Source organism: Zonotrichia albicollis, chromosome 19, assembly GCF_047830755.1.
Source record: "Zonotrichia albicollis isolate bZonAlb1 chromosome 19, bZonAlb1.hap1, whole genome shotgun sequence".
In the NCBI taxonomy this organism is placed as follows: Eukaryota; Metazoa; Chordata; class Aves; order Passeriformes; family Passerellidae; genus Zonotrichia; species Zonotrichia albicollis.
The window spans coordinates 13,526,708-13,545,973 of NC_133837.1; the positions used below are offsets into that span (position 1 = coordinate 13,526,708).

At 54.7% G+C, this 19,266-nt stretch overlaps 3 protein-coding genes across 3 annotated transcripts; all 3 read right to left on the reverse strand.

Moving 5' to 3' along the window:
* Window positions 1–527: 527 nt before the first annotated feature.
* On the reverse strand, window positions 528–3,658 carry PYCR1 (pyrroline-5-carboxylate reductase 1). The gene is made up of 7 exons (XM_074555159.1): window positions 3,500–3,658; window positions 3,324–3,394; window positions 3,050–3,229; window positions 2,273–2,494; window positions 1,717–1,809; window positions 1,126–1,289; window positions 528–1,029 (listed from the first exon to the last, which is right to left on the reverse strand). The coding sequence occupies exons 1-7, from the start codon at window positions 3,564–3,566 to the stop codon at window positions 879–881; spliced, it is 948 nt and encodes a 315-aa protein (XP_074411260.1). The 5' UTR covers window positions 3,567–3,658; the 3' UTR covers window positions 528–878.
* A 2,310-nt stretch (window positions 3,659–5,968) lies between these two features.
* Window positions 5,969–8,660, reverse strand: MYADML2 (myeloid associated differentiation marker like 2). Its single transcript, XM_005495655.4, has one exon. It carries the CDS (start codon window positions 8,181–8,183, stop codon window positions 7,275–7,277), a length of 909 nt encoding a protein of 302 aa, XP_005495712.1. The 5' UTR covers window positions 8,184–8,660; the 3' UTR covers window positions 5,969–7,274.
* Window positions 8,661–10,911: 2,251 nt separating this feature from the next.
* Window positions 10,912–17,957, reverse strand: NOTUM (notum, palmitoleoyl-protein carboxylesterase). Its single transcript, XM_074555298.1, has 11 exons — window positions 17,044–17,957; window positions 16,750–16,802; window positions 16,508–16,603; window positions 15,911–15,971; window positions 14,979–15,037; window positions 14,040–14,142; window positions 13,183–13,374; window positions 12,748–12,848; window positions 12,503–12,650; window positions 12,205–12,252; window positions 10,912–12,102 (listed from the first exon to the last, which is right to left on the reverse strand). Exons 1-11 carry the CDS (start codon window positions 17,562–17,564, stop codon window positions 11,796–11,798), a joined length of 1,689 nt encoding a protein of 562 aa, XP_074411399.1. The 5' UTR covers window positions 17,565–17,957; the 3' UTR covers window positions 10,912–11,795.
* Window positions 17,958–19,266: the final 1,309 nt, after the last annotated feature.

A 19,266-nucleotide genomic window follows, 5' to 3' on the forward strand; every position in this document is an offset into this window, starting at 1 on the left:
GCCGCTCTCTGCTCCGCGCACAGGGGATGTGAGCGCCAGCCCTGCGGGGCTGTGGCAGCCCCTGATGGGCTGGGCTCCATCTGCTGCCGTTACAGCTACGGGCCTATAACCATCTAGGAGGTTCACCTGTAGCTCTGTCTCTCTGGGAGGACCCAGGGGCATCCCCAACATCTCCCCGCACAGGGGTTCAAGCTCAGGCATCCATTCATTCCACATCCCACTTTTCAGCCAAGTGGGAACTCTTTCCACAACACTCCCTTGCATTTTGCATCACCCTCTGCTACAGCTGCTGCAAGCCACAAGCCTGCTACAGGGGACACCAGCATGCTGACTGAGCGTTTTCCCATGGACAAACAGAAATAACACAGAGAACACTAACAGTTGTGGCTTAGGAATGGCATTCCCTGTATTAGCGTTCCCACTGAAATACTTAAAACCACATGCTGCTCACTCACTGCCCTCTTGTCCCTCTCCCTCTGTGGTGGGCTGGAGAGGAGAACTGGAGGCACAAAAGATAGAGAACATGGTTTGCTACAAGAACAATTTACTGTAAGCAGTAATGAGATAAGAAAACAAATAATAACAGCGACAATATTAAGAAGAGTGTAGAAGAGAGGGGAAGGATTCCCACGATTGCTCACCACATGTAACATGATGCTGCTCCCACTGCTCACCTGATGCACCCAGGCACAGGGACCCCTTCTCGCCACCCCTCTTCAGCCCCTCTCCCCTGCTGCAAACCCTGCCCTCCCCTTTGCCCACGTCTACAGAATAACCAGGGTCCCGGCCATGCCATTCCTGGCTAATGCAAAGATTAACCCAGTCCTGGCTGCAGCCAGGACACTGACATTCAGCACTGCCAGAACGCAGCAGTCTGGTCAGTTCTTCTTGCTCTTGCTGGTGAACAGACTGACTTTGCTAGCAGATGCCACAGACAGAGAAGAAGAGTCCAGCTTCACCTTGTCCAGCAATGTTTTCTTTATGGCTGCCGGGGAAATCTTCTCTTGGTCTGCCAAATGCTGCAGCTCCCTACAGTGGGGTAGTGGGAGAGGAAGACATAGGAAAAATAAGATGGGGAGGGTGGGGGTACAAGTCTTGCAAGCTCTTTAGCTCCTAGGTGCCCACCTTGTGCGGATGCAGGAAGCCTCCACAGCGTTGATGAGGAGAGAGCGAAAGCCACCACTCTCCAGGAAGTGCAGGGCGTGGATGGTGGCTCCCCCGGGCGAGCAGACGTTGTCCTTCAGCTGACCCGGATGCTGCTCAGATTCCAACAGCATCTTGGCAGCACCCTGTAGCAAGGAAAACACGTGCCAGAGGCTGACTGAGGAGGGTAAGCCACTGTCTTACCCTCCTGTTCTCCACTGTCATACCCTCCTGTTCTCCACTGTCTTACCCTCCTGTTCTCCACTGCAACAGCAGCACCAACACTCACAACAGGCACACCTGGGCTCCTGCAGGCCGCCAAAACACTATTCAGAGCTGATGAGGCCTCAAAGCAGCAGAGTTCCCCAGGGCCCAGCTCCCACCCCACCAGCACCAGCAGATTGCTGCAGACTCTTCCTACAGCCCCTCGCCAGGAACTGTGTGCATTCCAACCAAACACATTCCTTAAAGCAGATTCTGCCAGAGCACCACGACCACCTCAAACTGAGAGGTGCAGATTGCTCTGCAAAGGGCAGCACAGGCTCGATGTGCTGTGCAGCAGGTAACACTGACCAGCAGAGCCTGCGCTCCCAGCCGAACCGCCAGCCTGCGGGGAAGGCCCATCTTCACTCCTCCGTCTGCAAGAGCATCCAGGGCAGTGAATGCCTGAGAACAGAAGGAAAGAAGGGCACTGAAAGACTGGTAAGGCTTAGGGAAGAGAGAATCCAGGGCCTCAGGACTGTTCTGTGACTCCTGTCACTCACAGACGTGACAAAAGCCTCCCCCTTTCCTTCATGGATGCCATGCCAGGCTTCCCTCCCACCACTTCCAGCTCAGGGGTGGGGGGAACGGCAGAAATTCAGCTTCTGATCATGCAACTACAGGCCCAAGTTTTGCAACATGGACATGCAGGCACTGCACACTGGCTATGGACTTCAGACTCATCTGACTCTTAAAAAATTGTCCTGCTGTCCCAGCTGGACACCTGGAATACATGTCCCATTGCAAATATGGGTGATGGGAAAAATAAAAAAAAAAAAACCCAAGCTGAAGTTGCACAGAGTTTATGGCAGGCAAAGGCAACTGCTCTCCCTAGGATGGCACTAGCTGAGGAAACAGCAGCACATACATACGCAGGGCCACTGCCACTGAGCCCCGTTACAGCATCGATGAGGTCCTCTTCCACCTCGGTGCAGAAGCCCACGCTGGCCATCAGCTGCTCCAACAGCTTCCCATCTTCCACATCCGCATGAGTGCCAGTGGCATAGACCGTAGCACCTTCCCGGACTATCACAGGGGTGTTGGTCATGCACCTGATCACTTTTGGTGCGGGGCAGAAGGTAGAGAGTTTCTTAGGGCAGAAAATCATTGAAGATAGAAAGTAAGAAAAAAAGAAAGAAGGGAGAAAAATGAGCTTTAGTGCATATGTTTCATCAACGGGTTGTTCAGGAAAGGACCCCCCAGGGGCAAGAACAATACAAGCAGAAGGAAAAGAGAGACCCCTGTATCTCAAATGTCCTGCTTTGAGCCACAGCAGCCCATCCGTGAATGTGAAGCCTTGCTCAGCACCAGCAAAGCAGGAGCTGGGCAAAGCTGAGTTGGAAACAGCATCCCAAAGGCCTCAATCCCACATCAACCCGCAGATCTCCAAAACAGCTCCTGCAGACACTTAGCATAAAATCTGCAGAAATTCAGGGGAGATGACCCACTGCTGTTAAAATAAACATGACTGGACAGCACCTCATGTGAGAGAAGAGCTGGATGGAGCCTCTAACAGCATTTGCCGATGAACACAGGTTGGCTGCTGCTGTGTGACTTTAGTCCTGAGTAGCACGAGTCCGTGGCATGGGCTCCTCGGTGTCAGAGGAGCGGAGCCAGCTCAGGGCCGTGCCGGGTCCCCGCTCACCTTCTCGATGGAGCTGATGGTGACTCCGGCCGCGCAGGACACCACGATGTGCCGGGGCTCGATGTCGGGGCCCACCTCCTCCAGGATGAACGGGATGATGGGGGGCTTTACGGCCAGGAAGAGGACATCGCTGCTCTTCACCGTGTCCTTGTTGCTCACCGTGAAGTTCACTCCCATTTTCTGCACCGGTTCGGGGAGAAACGGGACCGCTCAGGCCCGGGATGGCCGGGAGGGGAGCGCCGCCACCCGGTGCCCGCTACCCGGCCGCACTCACCCGCAGCCCGCTCACGGTGGGCAGGTCAGTGTCCGGGGAGCTCGCCGTGATCTTGTGCGCAGCCAGGACCCCTGCGAACGACCCCGCGTGTCAGCCCGAGGGACCGGCACCCCCGGCAGCACCCGCCCCGCGCCCGCCCGCCCCCACGGAGCCAGGCCGAGCTGCCCCGCGCGCACCTGCCGCGGTGAAGCCGCGGGCCAGGGCGAAGGCGAGCTGCCCCGCGCCGATGAACCCCACGCTCATCGCGGCGCCCCGGCCCCGCCGCCGCCGCCGTACACGTGGCCGCGCGCGCACGGAGGCGAGGCCGCGCGGCGGGACGGGGGCGCGCAGCCAATCGGCGGGCAGGGAGGCGGGGCACGGCCAGCGTTCCGCCACTCAGCGGGCGGGGGCGGGGCCAGCGTCGCGGCGCTCGCCAGCGATTGGGGCAACCGGCGCCCGGTGTTGCATCATTCGCCGCCCGCGGCACCGCCCCGCGCCGGCCCCGCCGCCAGGTGGCGCCCTGCTCCCGCCAGAGCCCCGCAGACCGCGCCGTGCCGCGCTGCGCTGCCCCGAGCCCTACAGACCGGGCCGTGCCGCGCTGTGCCGTGCTGTGCTGTGCTGCCCCGAGCCCTACAGACCGGGCCGGGCCGTGCCGTGCCGTGCCGTGCTGTGCTGTGCCGTGCTGTGCTGTGCCGTGCTGTGCTGTGCTGCGCTGCCCCGAGCCCTACAGACCGGGCCGTGCCGTGACGTGCCGTGCTGTGCTGCCCCGACCCCGCGGGCCGTGCCGGGCCGTGCTGCCCCCGAGCACCGGGGTGGCCCCGGGCTGTGCAGAGCCCGGACCGGAGCGTTCCTGTAAAACCCATAGCCGGCAATGATTTTTTTCCTAAGTATCGTCCTACCTCGCTAGTTTTTTGAGGGTTTTTTAACTTTTTCATTGACAGAAATAAATCTCAGTGTTTTTTCTGCTGATAAATGTTCCTAAATGCTGACCTTTCATGAGTACTGAACCCCGGGCTTCCTAAAAAGAAGGGAAAACTCCAATCCAAACCCATTAATAATTCTGACTTTAACCCACCCGTGCTGGAATCCTCTGGGTGCTGACTGGATTGGCTGCAGCCACAAGTCCATAATTAATGAACACACATAAATGCTAACATTAGTTTACCAAAAGAGGTTGGAAATGGTTGGTGACTGGGGCAACCAGGTTCATGGGGAGCTACTTGATCATCATCTGTTAATTAAGGGGGGGAGATGCTCTCTGGAAATGAAGGAGGTCTGGAGAACTGAATCATGACAGAGCTGGTTGGTAAATCCTGATGAGTAGATATCAGATGTTCTCTGTTCTGGATTGGGCAATCTCATAGTTTCCAATGGTTGGGGAATGTTTAAACCACTGAAGCATGAGGTTTTGATTTTTTTTTATTATTTTTTTTCTCCTAAAAGAGAGGATTGTTGTCCACACAATCTTTTTTTGCCATTTTGACCATGTTCACATTTTTTGCTCAGTCTTTGGCTGGCAGATGAGAAAGCTAAATCTGAACACACTGTTCTTGGCAATGACTTGTGTTTCCACTCCTCCAGTCAGTGGGATCATGGTTTCCATGTTAAATTCTCTTTCTCCTTATTTGAAGACACTCCATTTTGCCCTCATTGTTTCCCAAGCACCAGTTCCTCTCTGGCCCTTGGACCCAGGCTGGGTGTAAGTCGCACCAACCCATGGCATTGTCAGTTTTACCATGTTTCTGCTCTTGCTCCTACTCGGTGCGAAATCTCCCCGGCAGGAGCCCGGGAGTGCCTGGGAGCCGAGGAGCTGCTGCTGCTGCTGCTGCTGCCATGGCCCTGGCAGTGCCATCCCTGGGGACGGGCACCCCGGCCTGGCGCCCCCAGAGCCAGCCCAGCACGGGGCAAGCAACGCTCCTGGGCCCTCTGGGTTGGGTTTTACAACAAAAGCCATGGTCCTTCACAGGCACCTGTTTGGTTTTTAGTAATCTGAAATAACAACAACCAAAAAAAAAAAAGAGTAATTTTCAAGTATTACATGGCTTAATTTGTCCATATTGGTGGGTTTAACAGGAATATATCATAATTGCTCGAGGTCCCTTTGTATGCAGTGGCTCCTGTAAATTGACTCCTCCAACACAAGTGGATTTCCTTTCCCAAGTCAGCATTTTGTTCTTGTACAACCCATGATTTGTTTGGGTAGCAAGAAATAAAGTTCCTGGTTTATATCTATAGCAGATAGCCATGGGTCTTGCCCTGACAGCCTCCTCTTGGACCACATCTTCCAGATTTCCTGCCCTTCCCTGGGACTCACAGAAGAGAGAACCCCCTCGGCAGGCTGTTCCTCTGTGCTGGATCCCAGTTCTTGCCCCATGTCCTGGCTGATGCTTCCCACTGCTAAGGGCTGGTCCTTGCTCAGAATTATTCAACATCGTCTGTCCCAACAAGTTTTCCCTTTGCTTTTCAAACCCCACACAAAGCACTGACGAAAAGTAAGTTTGCTTTCTTATTCCTGAGTCATTCTGCTGCAGAGAACCCCCTCAGAGGTCTTGCTTTGTTTTTTGGTTCTGTGTTCAGGCTTTGTGCACCAGAATAAAGTGAGCTCTGCCTTCATGCAGAGTGTCTGCTGCAATGAGTGTGGAGAGCAGGATGACAGCACACAGATCTCAGGAGATGTAAGCATACATCAACCATTCAGCTTTATTTTGTTTTGGTTAAAAAATAAATCTTGCTTCTGACAGGCAGCTACTGGAGATTTTAATCAAAGCACTCAAGTCTGCACGTGCTGCACAAGCACTTGGACACGCTGGCTTCTCCTGCGACAAATGAGGATTCCTGTGGGGCCTGGAATCTGAGCTGAGACGTGTGGGGCTTTAAAGAGGGTGTTTGGTCAGGGGTAGGTCTGGGAAATCGGGCTGCCCAGTGATGCACGGTGCTCAGGAATCCCGAGCTGCACCGGGCACAAGTTCTGCCCTGTCCCATCCTGCCCGTGCCCCCTCCCCGCCCGGCTGGGTCCCTTGTGCAGCACTGTGAGATCACTCACTCTCTGCCTCCCCTTTGCCATGCCCCAGAATTTATCGTCAAGCCTCCAGAAAAACCCCTTGACCTCAGTGTAAAGAAATGGTGGCCCATGGATCAAGACAAGAGCACGTGCCAAGGTATTTTTTGCGCTGCTCAAGCGAGGATGAGGATGGCAGGTCACACTCGGTCACTCTGCAGGATGGCTCTGCTCTGCACCCTGATCCTCAGAGTACAGCCCCGACTTTACAAATTTTCATTTCTGCAGTGACTCAGTACAGAGTGATTGCTAAATAGGAATATTACATTAAATAGGCCTCCTCCAAAGTGTGCACTTGAGGATATTGATTTTCTGTGCTAGACAGCAAAGGAGAGGAAAGGAAATGACTGGCAACCTTCAAAATACTGTTACGGCTATGATGCTCTTCTCAGAAACACCCAGCCTGGAACTGCCCACACTTGCAGGCATTCCACATCTCCCAACACAGTCCAAACTAACACAAACTCCACAGGATTGATTTTCATCTACTGAACTGGTGTTCCTTCATGCAGCTTTTAACTTTTCCACTTCCCAAGCAGTCACTTGGTTACTCTTAGGCGCTGGTGAACAGTTTCAAAATCCTGGATGTGTTTCCTAATGTTTGGCTCAGTAACCTGATAGCCTCCAGCCCCACTGCTGTGGCCACAAGCACTCCTGCTGTCTGCAGATGCCCGTGGAGCTGTGCCATTCCTCCGTGCTGGCCTGGGCAGGTGAGGCAGAACCACGGGGAGTTGGGCTGTGTGGTGCCCGCTCGGCCCCCCTGCTCCAGGTCATTAATTCCTTAGCGTAGTCAGTCCTCACTGAAGTTTGGCTGATGGTGGTGTGTGCCCGCCTGCCAGCAGTGCTCTGCCCCGTGCCTCGGCACCTGCAGGGCTTGGCACTCTGAGACGCCTCCACGGAGGCCGAGCCACGGCTCAGATGTGTGAGACGAAGCGGATGCGCTGGGAGTAGGCCAGGTCCAGCACATAGAGCAGCAGGTTGACATAGGTGAAGATGGCAATCACCAGCTGGCTGTCCCAGGGGCACTTGCCCTTGGCACAGAGGCCGGGCCGTCGTGGGGAGCCGTACTTGCTGTCAAAGCAGAACACTGGCCAGATGACCGCAGCACTCGCGTAGAGCAGCACGGCCCCAAAGGTGTAGATGACCACCGAACGCTCAAAGGGGAACCACAGCAAGGCAGTCTTACCTGTGACACTGAAGGCCACCACCACCACCGTCACCACAAAGCAAAAGCTGTAGACAGCCACACACCACTGCGTCGCCACGTATTTACCGTACTGGCTGTCGTTCACCAGCGCCCCAAAGATGATGCAGGCCACGAAGGCCTGGACGATTTTCAGGAGGCCAGAGACGGTGGCCATGTAGCTGGTGACCTGTCCCGGCTTGGCCCTGGTCAGGAACACCTCGGCGGCGTAGGCCAGGAACAGCAGGCCCGCGAAGACGCTGGCGGCGATGCGGAAATCCCTGACCTGGCAGCCGATGGGGTAGCAGCCCGCCTGCACGAAGTAGAGCGGGTAGATCACCGCCGCCGTGACCGACATGAGCGTGGCCAGCATGGCAAAAGCCGCCGTGAAGTTCCCCCAGGAGAGGCTCAGGCAGCTGTGCAGGCGTGTGAACTCGCAGGCGATGATGAACACGGTGACGGCGAAGCAGAAGGTCCAGACGAACATGCAGAAGGTGCCGTAGGCGGCACTGAACCCCCCTTGGTGGGCGACCAGGCTGAAGGTGGCGCAGCCGAAGGTCATCTGCAGCAGCCGGGCTATTCCCACCGGGGAGGTCACGGCGGCCGTGTTGAGGTACGGCCCTCCCGTGCTCTCCATCATGCTGCGGCAGCACAGGGCGCTCCGAGCCGCCCCGAGCTCCGTTCCGCCGCCGCGCCGCAGTCACACCTGGTGCCGGCTCGGCCCGGGCCCCGCCGGCGCCTCCGGCCGCAGCGGGAGCCGCCCGTGACGCGGCATCGCCGGCAGCTCCGCACCGACCCGCGGCTGCCGCCGGGCTCTGCCCACCGCCGGCGCGCTCCGGGCGCGGCCGCTCGCCCTCCGCTCCCTCAGCTCCGGGACCGGCCCCAGGGCTGTGCTCCGACCGCCGCCTTCCCCTCGGGATGGGGCTTTCCCCCGCAGGCTGACATCTATTCCATTTTAGCTCCGCAGCTGTAGCTTTCTGCTGCACCCTTCACAGGAACCTGCAGTATAAATAGGGGCTTTATTAATAGTTCTGGAATGAGTCCTGCCCCCGCTCAGCTGTTGGGAGCGGGTGTTATTTAACACTGGGGTTGCGAGCTCCATCAAAGGCTCCTGATTATCCTTGTGCTGCTCTTGCAGGAGCTCTGGGGTCGCCGGAATGCTGCTGCTCGCGGAGGGGAGCTCTGCCTGCGATCCACGAGCGCTCAGTCCTGCACACCCAAGAGCCCCTGAGCGGGGGCACAAGCCCAAAGGCAGCACAAGCCCTATAAAAAAAGGGATTTAGGCCAGAGGCTGAATAAAAGCTGACTCACTTTGCTGCAGTTGATCTGGAGCAGCGATACATTTACCTGCTGTGCTTTGTGCGACAGCTTGTGGCTGTGAAGGTTGACAAGCTCCCATCCTCAACATTTCCTGAAACCCTTCCCTGTCTCTCTTTTACTTATGTGGGAATCAGTTTTTCTTGTATCTCTGAATGCAGTAACTGAATACAACTGTTAAAAAAAAATTGCTTTGATATTCTTAGCACTGTTTTGGAACACAGATTTTAATAAATAGTGTAAAACTCTCCCTCCTGTGAGATCAAAGCTTTCACAGTGAGCCATTCCTGGTATACAGTGCCTCCCAGACTTCATCTCTGCCCAGAAGTCTCTTAATTATATCTCTAAAAGCCCCAAACAAAATTTCTGATGTAATTTCAGAATGGGAATGCGTGAATGTTTTCACCACAACATAGCAGAGAAATTCCTCCCTTACCACAGAGCAGCATTGCTGACTCCTCACCTGCAGTACCCATCCCAGTATGGAAGCAGCAAAACTTCCCGGCTGGAATGGCTCACATGAAAACAGTGCTTTTTTTGGCTATAATGGTAAAATGTGCCTAGCTTCAGCTTTGTCACCATCTTGTAACCTCAGTATCTCTTTCATTCATCTCAAGTCCCTTCCATTTTCCTTTGAGAGGCCTCTGGTGCTAAAAGTACAAAAGCCTGCATTCATTTGGGGTGGAAGCTGCACAATTAACATCACAATAACCAGGAAATGCAGCAGGAGGGCTGAGGCACTTCAGGTGAAGAGGTTCTCATACCGAAATCTTGCCCTACCTGACTGTCTATTAATGCTTCACCTCCAGCAGTTTTCAGGGTCTCTTTGGCAGGGGTCACTTTCTGCCCTGTGGCACCGTGAGGTGCATCCCCTCGCTCTGCCCGGGGACAGGGACACTCAGGGACACCGGGGCTCAAGGCAGAGCTGCTCCTGCAGCTTCTGCTTCCCGTGGTAAGTGGAGCCCCTCTGGAGAGCCCTCAGCACCAGCTGGTGCTGGCAGAGGGCAAAGGTGCCCGAAATCAGAGCTCACACTGCGGGCAGCACACCTCACAGAGCACAGCCTCTGTCCCCTCAGAAATAAAGAACCGATCCAGTCAAAAGATCACAGAGTACAAACACATGGCACTGAAGACTTCCAGTCTTGCCCTTTTGTCAGTGGCTTCTGCACAGCACAAAACAGATGAAAAGCGTAATCAGGACAATTCTGCTTTTATACCCAAGTCAGTAAAACATAAAGGATATCAGTAATCTCCAAACTGATCACAGGCAAACTCCACTGATGTTTTCCTGCTTTTCAGTTTCACTGTGAGCACCAACCCTTTTCTCTTTAGTTTATCTTCAGTCTGTGTTAATCCCATCATGCACAGCAGGACAGCTGATTATGGTGATCTGCGTGTGGTCCTGCCAGACTTTTCCTGAGGTCCAAGAAGAGGAACCAAAGGGCAACAGTTTGGTTAATTTTTTTGGGTTTACTTACCCAAAACAAGAGATCACACACAGGTGAGGCAGGAGCCGTGCACAGCAGTGCAGGCACACTCAGGTGGAGCTGTGCAGCAGTGCAGGTGCACACAGGTGAGGCAGCAGCCGTGCAGCAGCCATGCAGCAGCCGTGCAGCCGCTGCTGGGACAGGGCTCCCTCGCCCTGCCCTGCAGGCTGAGGCTCTGCTCTCTGCTCCAGCCCCCGCTCCTCTCCAGCCTCAGCCCTGCATGCTGCATCCCTCCCTTGTTCTCCTCCCACTGCCATCAAAGGGGATTCTCCCTGCTGTGGTGGGTGTGCTCCCAAATTATTACAAGAGAAATATGTTGGTGCTTGTCTTGTGTTCTCTGCCCTTTCTGCTCCAAATGCTTCTGATGCTCGGATCAAACATTTCCCTCACTGGGAGAGAGGCCTTTGCAGCAAAGCCAGATCTCCCTCCACCTTACAGTGCAATGCCCTGGACTACCTGGGGAATCACAGTGAAAGTCTGCAAACATCAGGCGCTGGGTGAAAGTCTCTGTACTTAAACCTTACATTACAACCTCTTCATCAGAGAAACAATGACAAGGCACACTGCAAGGGGAACACAGAAATCTAATTAATACAAAACATCACCACCACCCTTAGCCCTCTCCCAGGCACAAGTGACCATCAGGATAACCCATCCAAATGAGCAGCATATACAACTTTACAAAGACATACGTATGGTTCTCTGGTCAGCCCTTATAAATAGCGTTTTACATATTAAAATAAATATGTCCACGTTGCCAAAGTAGCAAGAGGTTTCTTCGTTATTTTAAAAAAAAATATGTTACAATATCCTTTATATTTCTTGCTTAGTTTAAAAAAGTAATTAAAAAGTCATTTTATAAAATAATATGAATAAATTGAGTACAAGAGTGTCCATCCCTAGCACGTGTCCTGGGTCTGTATACTGTGATTCAGCATGAGATGCTAACCTCCAGGAAGTAATGTAACCATTCCTTCGCTCCTAGTTGGACAGAAGAAATCCAGTGCTTGCTTTTTTCACCACTTGTAACAAGTCTATGATGTAAAACTGATGGCAAGGGAAGATGTCCCAGATCTGGGGAAGGTTCTCATCGCTGCTATTTATGGCTTTGCTACTCCCTGTATCTGACTGCCTTGGGTAGCACAGGAAGAGGATGTGACCAGCTGAAACTTAGCCCTGGAGTTTGGAGGAAGGGAACAAGTTCCAGCCAAACAATGTAAGCAAGAAATTGCTGCTTGCCTTTTTTTTTTTTTTTCCTTTTTTCTTTTTTTTTCTTGACACACCATAAGCGTGCAAGAGTGTGGGAGCATGTGAGTGCACAGGTGTGAGTGTGCCATGGGTATGAGCATGCATCTGCCTGCAGGAACATTAGGAACAAGATTAGAAAGTTTGGGAGAAGTGCTGAGAGTCTCTCTCCTCCTGATCTAATCTCTGCCCCTCAGACCTTTCTAGTTACCACTGCTGAGCATCCCCAGGAGTTTACTCGGCTCCAGGCCCTGCTGCTGTGCCATCTTCTGAACATCAAAACCCATGTGCATGAGGAACTGGATCACATTCATCTCCTGCCCTGTGAACTGGTCCCTGATTGTGGGGCACGAGGGGTTGCAGTGAGGCCATGGACAGCTGTCAATCAGGTGGATTGGGCAGCCTTTCAGAGGAGCTTTCCCATTCTTGTTGCTCTCGTGGAGGCTCCGATCCCAGCAGTGCAGGGCACGGGGCAATGATGTCCCCTTCACCTGGATGTCAGTCCAGTGACTGAAAAGACAAACAGTGCAGATGACATCAGAGGGGTCAGGCTGCCAGGACAGGGTCATCCCCATCCCTGTTCACCTCTGCAGGACCTGCACAAGCACTTACTTGCGTGTGATGATCTCGTGGGACAAACAGGCAGGAGCAAAGCTCGCACTAAAGGAAAACAGAAACATGGATTATGTCTTGAAGGACAAAGCAGGACCTGCTGAATTGAACCTCCCAGACTAGGGAAAGAGTGGACTTTTACACAAAAGAGAGAAAGGCAAGATTCTTGATGTAGATGAACTAATAGTTACCACATTTACAGCTCTCCTTTTTCAGCAGAGATCTGAGAACACAGGGAACTAGATAAGAACATCCTTTAGAAACAAATATGCCAGGTTTTTCTCAATGAAACACTTACGTCACATCCTTCAAGGTGTTTCTCAGCTCTCTACCTAAATTCTGGATGTAGAGCCACTGTCCTTCCTGAACAGGCTGGCCAGTGAGGTGCACATTGTCTACAGTAAGCTGGGCCTCATCGAACAGCCACTGGACAACAAAGACTGGGCCTGGAAGGACAAAAAGTTTGGAAAAGGGATTGCTCCGAGTTAGTTACAAATACAGAGGGAACCCTAAACCATTTGATCTCTCTCCTTTGCTACTTACATCGAAGAGTGGGGTAAATCTTATATCCAAAAAAGCAATTCCATTCCTCTCCCTCTTTAAACTGCAGCTTACAGCGTTCGGGAACAATGCCATTCCAGTATCTAGAGGAGAAAGCATTAAAAGAATGGGAGGCACAGGGCAATCCTAACAATGCATCCTCTCCAAATCCTAGTTCCTGTTCTGACTAGAATTTCAACTGATAGAACAGCTTTCTTGGCAGCACTGTCCCATCAACACATTTTAGAGCATCTGTAACTGTACACATTCTTTTGAACATTTAGACTTTATTGTCTTTTCCAATAAAATCATTGTGAAAACACTGATGTAGAAAATAACTACTCCTTAAGTGTCAAAACGAAGGAACACAGCGAAGGAGAACATCTTTTCCACACTCTAACCACTCAGAGCAGTGCACTTTAGAGCACCTGACTGTACCTTATTCCTCTCCTGATGGCCTCTGTGGGAGCACACGTTATGGTGTCGATGCAGTCGGTCCTGCGGTACTGTTTGTTATCCAGGAACCATCCAGAGTCCGCCAAGCCTCGCACCTGAATCCCTTGGTAGCCCATCTCCTCCAGCTGCTCTGCCACTCGGTCCACGTTCAGGAGCACTCCTGTCCCTCCAGCACTGCAACAGCAACACCAGCACTGCGCTCACGAGGGGCTCAGGCTGTCACAGACCCTGCTGGCACACACACCTCCCTCAGCAGTGGCGAGCTGTGCACACCTGCATCTGCCACAGCACAGACACCCAACCATCCACCACCGCCCTGGGAGACTCCACATTATTTCCTTGCTTTGCAACGCTCAGAAATAAAACCAGTGCTGAATAATAGTCTGGTAGCCCAGAAACAAAGTCCAGTTGTTACTCTCTTTCCTGGGAAATACATGTGGTCTCCATCATTTCCAAGGGGGTTGGCTGTCCAAAAATGAAAAGAATCTGAAGTGAGACAAATTCACTCTTAGCAACTTCTCTATTACAGCTCTGTGTAATACACTGAGTGTACCAGAGCTTTATGCAACACAGGATGATCCAGAGCACCTGTGCGAGGCAAATTTGGTTTTTATTTTGGTGTCCTGAATCAATTCACAGAAGGCGTGTGTGATATAGGCCAACAGGAATCAGAATTCTTGGTGCAGACTTGAGAAAACTAACCAGAGATACAGGGTTTGCTGCTAGTGTTACTGTACTCCTAGGAGAAATGTTTCAGGAGCTGCTGGACCTCCTCCCTTAAGAGCTTTCTACTGTGGAAAGCTCCTGAGTTCAAGAAACAGAATCCTGTGGATACCTACCTGCTCCCTGCTAGCAGCAATACTTTTGCAGTGCTCAGGCCTTTTCCCACCAGCTCCTTTATAACCTCCTGTATGATCAGGGCCCCCATGAAGGCATATTCATCTGGAAGACAGCTCAGTGTCAACAAAATTGCTTCCTGTCCAGGCTCAGGCGTCTATTTCCTCTCTGAAAATGCTTAAAAAAATGAGCAGCCTTGGAAAAGGAAAACGAGAAGGAAGATGCTGCAGAAACAAACACAGACCTTCCTGCCACCTGGAGTCTCAGTTCCAACTTACTGCTTCCCCTTTTTCCCAGTTCATCAAGCCAATTCAGAGAAGCAGTGCTTCACAAGATGTTACATGTACAAAGACACTGCTTCCATCCGTGGCTGCTGATGTGTAACGGCTCCACAGGAACAGGGCCAAGGAGCTGGGATGGAGTGGAAAGGTCCCTCCCTTACTGTGACACCACTGGGATGACAGTGGATGGCAATGCAGCCTGCATTAACATGAACGATGCTGTTTCCCAAAGAAACCTGCAGACAGCCTTAGCCCGACACACAAGGGCTCCTGCCTAAGGCCAAGTATCCTCCTGATTAAAGTCTGACACTAAATTCCCAGTCCTGCCTCTCAGGTCAGCTGTGCTAAAGTTACATGCAACAGTCCACGGTCCAATTAATTTGCTACGTGCTGGAACCTGGATTCATCTAAAAGGAATTCTGGTCTTCTAATCCTCGCATACTGCATCAGTGTAACATCTCTTGAAGCAGTGGCTCTGAACTATGTCAAAACAGCCTGAGCTAAAGAGATCAGGATGTTTTATCTGGAAGTAGCTTGATATTCTTTCCTGCCCTTCAGCAAGAAAAAGCCTGTTTCTCGTCCGCGTGGTTTCACAGAAGTCTGGCCACATCCTTTAATGTGTGATGTCTGGGGCAGCAAGGGCCCATCAGCAACACTCACTTTTCTCAGACTTGGAAGAGGCACCGCTCCAAACATCACTTGAGCAATATGGGATGAATCTGTAAGAGAGAGCTGTGTGAGTCCTGCTGTGCCTCTGACACGCACAACAGGGTGAGGATGCGGTCACTTAACTGGAAGAAAAATAAATCCCGGGGAAAAGGGAAGGGGAAAAGGGAAAAGTTTCTGTCCAGTTTGACAACTTACCTTCCTGCACACCAAGTGACAACTGTAATTTTCTTGAATTTTCTCCTCAACACTAATAGTTTTACTGAGTTAAATCAATAAATAACATGTCTTTTATCAATCTAATTGAATCACTAAGCTCAGTGGACAGAACGATGGAGCATGACTTTGCTCTCAGCTATTCTGCCAACACAGTGGATGGCCTGTCACAGGGCAACTCTCTATGTTTCAGTTTTTCACACGAAAATGAGAAGACTCTAGTCAGTGCAGTGTAAATGCTGACTGCAACCACTGGAGATTTTTGCAGGAATTAACTTCACATGTCTCTGTTTTGCAGAAGACAAATTAACATCCCTTCTGTATAGATGGATATATAAACTGGTGTCTCTCATTTCTCTTCTTCGAACTAGGAGAGCTGCTCCACATTCTTCTCAAATTGTCAGATGTGTAACACACTATCAGCCCAGCACTCATGATGGAATCACCACTGCAGCTGTTTGACAAGGCTCTCTAAGCTATCCCCAGTTTTTCTTCATTAGATTACCCCACAACTCCAAGGAGATTGAACCTGAGTTTCTCGACTTTGTTAGCCCTAAGTGTTAGAGAGCTGAACTGAAGTAAATGAAGAATCACACAATTTCCTTTTCCAAGTATAAGTCTTAACCTGTCTCTGCAGCACTCTTGCTAGCCTAAAAGGCATGAGATGCTGTTTAAGTGTAAAGCTATTTCCCTCCGTTGTCCCTTCTTACACCATGTTTGCATTCCACCAGTGGGGATTTTCTTCTGGCTGAGAGGACAGGATCCCAGTTCCTGCAGATGGGCACAAAGAAACAAAAAACATACAGATGACAGTCTGTGATTTCAGAGGAATCGTAGGAACCTCATGCAAGACCTCTGACCACACAGAAAACAAACATCCATGATGAAAAACATTGGCAAGGGAAGTGGAAGGAACATTTCTAAATTTGCCCTTAGGCAGATTTGACATTCAGAATTTGATTCATGCTACAGATGAAACCCGTCTAGAAGCTTCATGTAGCACAGAACAGACCCGTGATGCCTGTTTAAGTACCTCCCCAAAAGACAAATCCTAGCAGGTAAATTCCAATACACTCAGTTAGACGATGTGTGTGAGTGACGGAGGTTTGGGTGCCCAGGAGGCTGCAGGGCGAGAGGAGAGCGAAGGGAGCAGCACTCATCACCGGCGGTACCTGCGCACCCAAAGCCAGCCCGTGCCCGCGGGGCAGCAACCGGGCACCGTGCGGGTGGTGCGGCGGGCGCTGCCTCAGCCCGGTCCCGGCCGCGGTCCCTCGGGGCTGCCCCACGGGGCGGAGGGGGCGACTCACCCACGCGGGTCGCGGGCCACTCGCGGGAGCTCATCAGCCGCCGCATGGTGTCGTAGCGGGTGTCGCAGTTCTCCCTGTTGAAGCAGTACCACCCTCCTGGCGAGGGGACAGCGGGTCAGCCGCCCCGCAGGGCCGGGGGCTCGCGGGCGAGGGACGGCGGCCCTCGGGGGCACCGAGGGCAGCCTCGGGTCGCCGCCCCGCTCGTGGCCGCCGTTGCGGAAGTCGGGGGCGCCGGCGCTCACCTTCCAGGAACAGCAGCCAGCGCCGACTGCCTTTGGACTCCTTCAGGTAGTAGCTGCGGGCACAGGCAAGGGGCAGCGCCTCAGCGGGAGCCGGGCCCGGCCGCGCCGCTCCGCTCCGCCGCCGGTCGGGCCGGGGCCGCCGCCCGGGAGGCGCTCGCTGCACCTGTCGCCGCCGGTGCCGCGCGCCGCCGCGCGGTGGCGCCGCAGCCCTCGGGGCCGGGCCGGGGGAGCGGCGGCGGCCGCGCGGGGCAGCCCCGGGGCGCCCGGAGGGGCCGGCGCGGCGCGGGGACTCACCCGGCCGGGCTGCCGTCGTTGCAGGTGACCGAGGCGTTGTGCAGGAGGTGCAGGCGCAGGTCGTGCGGCAGCGCCTGGGCCGAGCAGGGGTACAGCGACTGCGCCAGGCTCTTGACCTGCGCCATGAAGCTGTCCATGTTGCCCTCCACGGCGGTGAAGTCCAGCGGGAAACTCTCGGCTGCCGCCGCCGCCGCCGCCTCGCCGCGCTCGCGGACCGCCGGGCCTCGCCGCCGCCAGCCCTTCCTGCCCTCGCCGCCGGGCCCGGCGTGCAGCAGCCCCAGCAGCAGCAGGAGGTGCACCGCCGCCGTGCCCATCGCCGCCCGCCGCCACCCGCCGTTCGCCGCGGCAGCAGCCAGTCCCCGGCGGCCGGCAGCGCCGCCCGCGCTCCGCCGCGCCCCGCCGCGCCACCCGCGGGGACGGGGGTCGGCGGCGGCGGGCGAAGAGGGCAGCGCCGGCGGCGCGGGCTCGGCGGCGCGGCTGCCGGCACAGGAGCCCGCCGCCCGCTCCCAGGCGGCGAGCATGACAGAGGGGCACGGAGTGCGCGGGGAGCGCGCCGGGGGCGCCGCCAGCCCGGGCGCCGCGTGGGGCAGCAGCCGGCCAGCCCCCGCCCTGCCCTGCCCTCCGCCCCCTCGGAGCGAGGCGGAGGGAGCGGGGGGTCTGCGCCGCACCGCACCGGCACGGTGGGCCGCTCCGTCGGGGCGCGCCCCGCGCTCGACGGCGACGCCATCGCCGCCCCTGCCGGCGCCGGGGCCGCGGCGGTGGCGGCGGCGCCCGACAGCCTCGCCCGCAGGGCGGCGGGGGCCCGGGGCGGCCTCTCCCCGGGGCCGGGGGGGCGGCCGGGCCGCCCGAGCGCGAGACCCCGCACGTGGCAGCCCCCGTGGCGGCGCCCCAGGCCCTCGCCGCGCCCCCCGGCCCGCCCCTCTCCCCCCGGAGCCCCGACGGCAGCTCCTCCCCGGCTCCGCGTCGGCGGCACTGCCCGCCCCGCCCCGGGACGTGCCGCCGCCGCTCCGCCGGCGGAGCTCAGCCCCGCGCCCCCGGTCGCTCCCGTGTGGGATCCCGCGCGCCGGCCCGCGATGCCGCGCTCCAGCCCGGCTCCGGCTCCCGCGGGGCAGCGGGAAGCGGCCCTTTGGTCCCCGACATCGGCGTCCCGTCTGCTCGGCTTGCGCGGGTGCCCGGGGCGGCGGGTCGCCCCCGGCCGGAGGATGCTGCAGCCGGCAACCGGCGGGGACGCGGAGGCCCCGGGCGCGCCGGAGCCGCGGCAGGCCGGGGGCGGCGGTAACGGCTCCCTGCAGCCCGGGGGTCGGAGTCTCCGCGCCGTAGGGGCTGCGCCCTTGTGCTCCCCGCAGCTCCCGAGGTTTACCGCCGGCCGCGCTCCCCCGGGGCCCGGACGTTTCCAGGAATTGCAAGAAAAATCCTGGAGAAAAAGCCGTGTTGTCACCAGAGTGCTGGTCATCTGGGAGAGGGGGAATTCCCTGCAAATGGCCTTATTGCAGACCTCGGAGTTAAACACCGAGGAAAAACAGAGAAAATGCTACGCTTTGAGTAATACACTCCTCATCAGCCCTCCAGAAAGGAACAGGAGGATTGTCTTTACTGGGAAATATAATCTATCTGGGATCAGAAAAGGTGAAAATAGTATAATCTTAAAATAGCACGTGGAAGGTTTTTTGGTTTGGTTTTTTTTTTTTTTTTTGTCAAGCTGGAATTAGGGCTGTCCAACTGCTGCAACTACATTTTTTACCTTACTGTGTTTGGACTTTCTGAATGTAGGCTCAGCTCTATGTTTCCTACACACGTAGCATGTGGTTTTGGTTTGCTTGCTATGTTGGTTTTTTTATCTTTCAGTTACTCTTACGTATTCTCAGTTCTTGCTCTGTTCTCACTAAGACTTTTACCCTCAAATGTTTTATTTAACTGCTAATACTGATAACAGTGTCTTTAAAGCCAAGACAAGCTACTCAATTGACTGTGCACCTCCTCAGGTACACCACGTTCACTCCTGACAAATTTTTGGTCCCAGCACATTTCTGCATCTTTGTATCTTTCTCTGCGATGGCCTAAACCTCCCTTGCTCACTGTCCCTGCCAGGTCCCAGCAATGGATCACTGAGGCTAGTTATGGCAAGTTAAAGAGCTCGTCACTCAGCCCGAGCAGAGCTTTATCTGGTCAGTTAGGGCACAGTCTGAAGCATTGAGTCCGAGGAGAGCTCCAGGATCCCTGGAA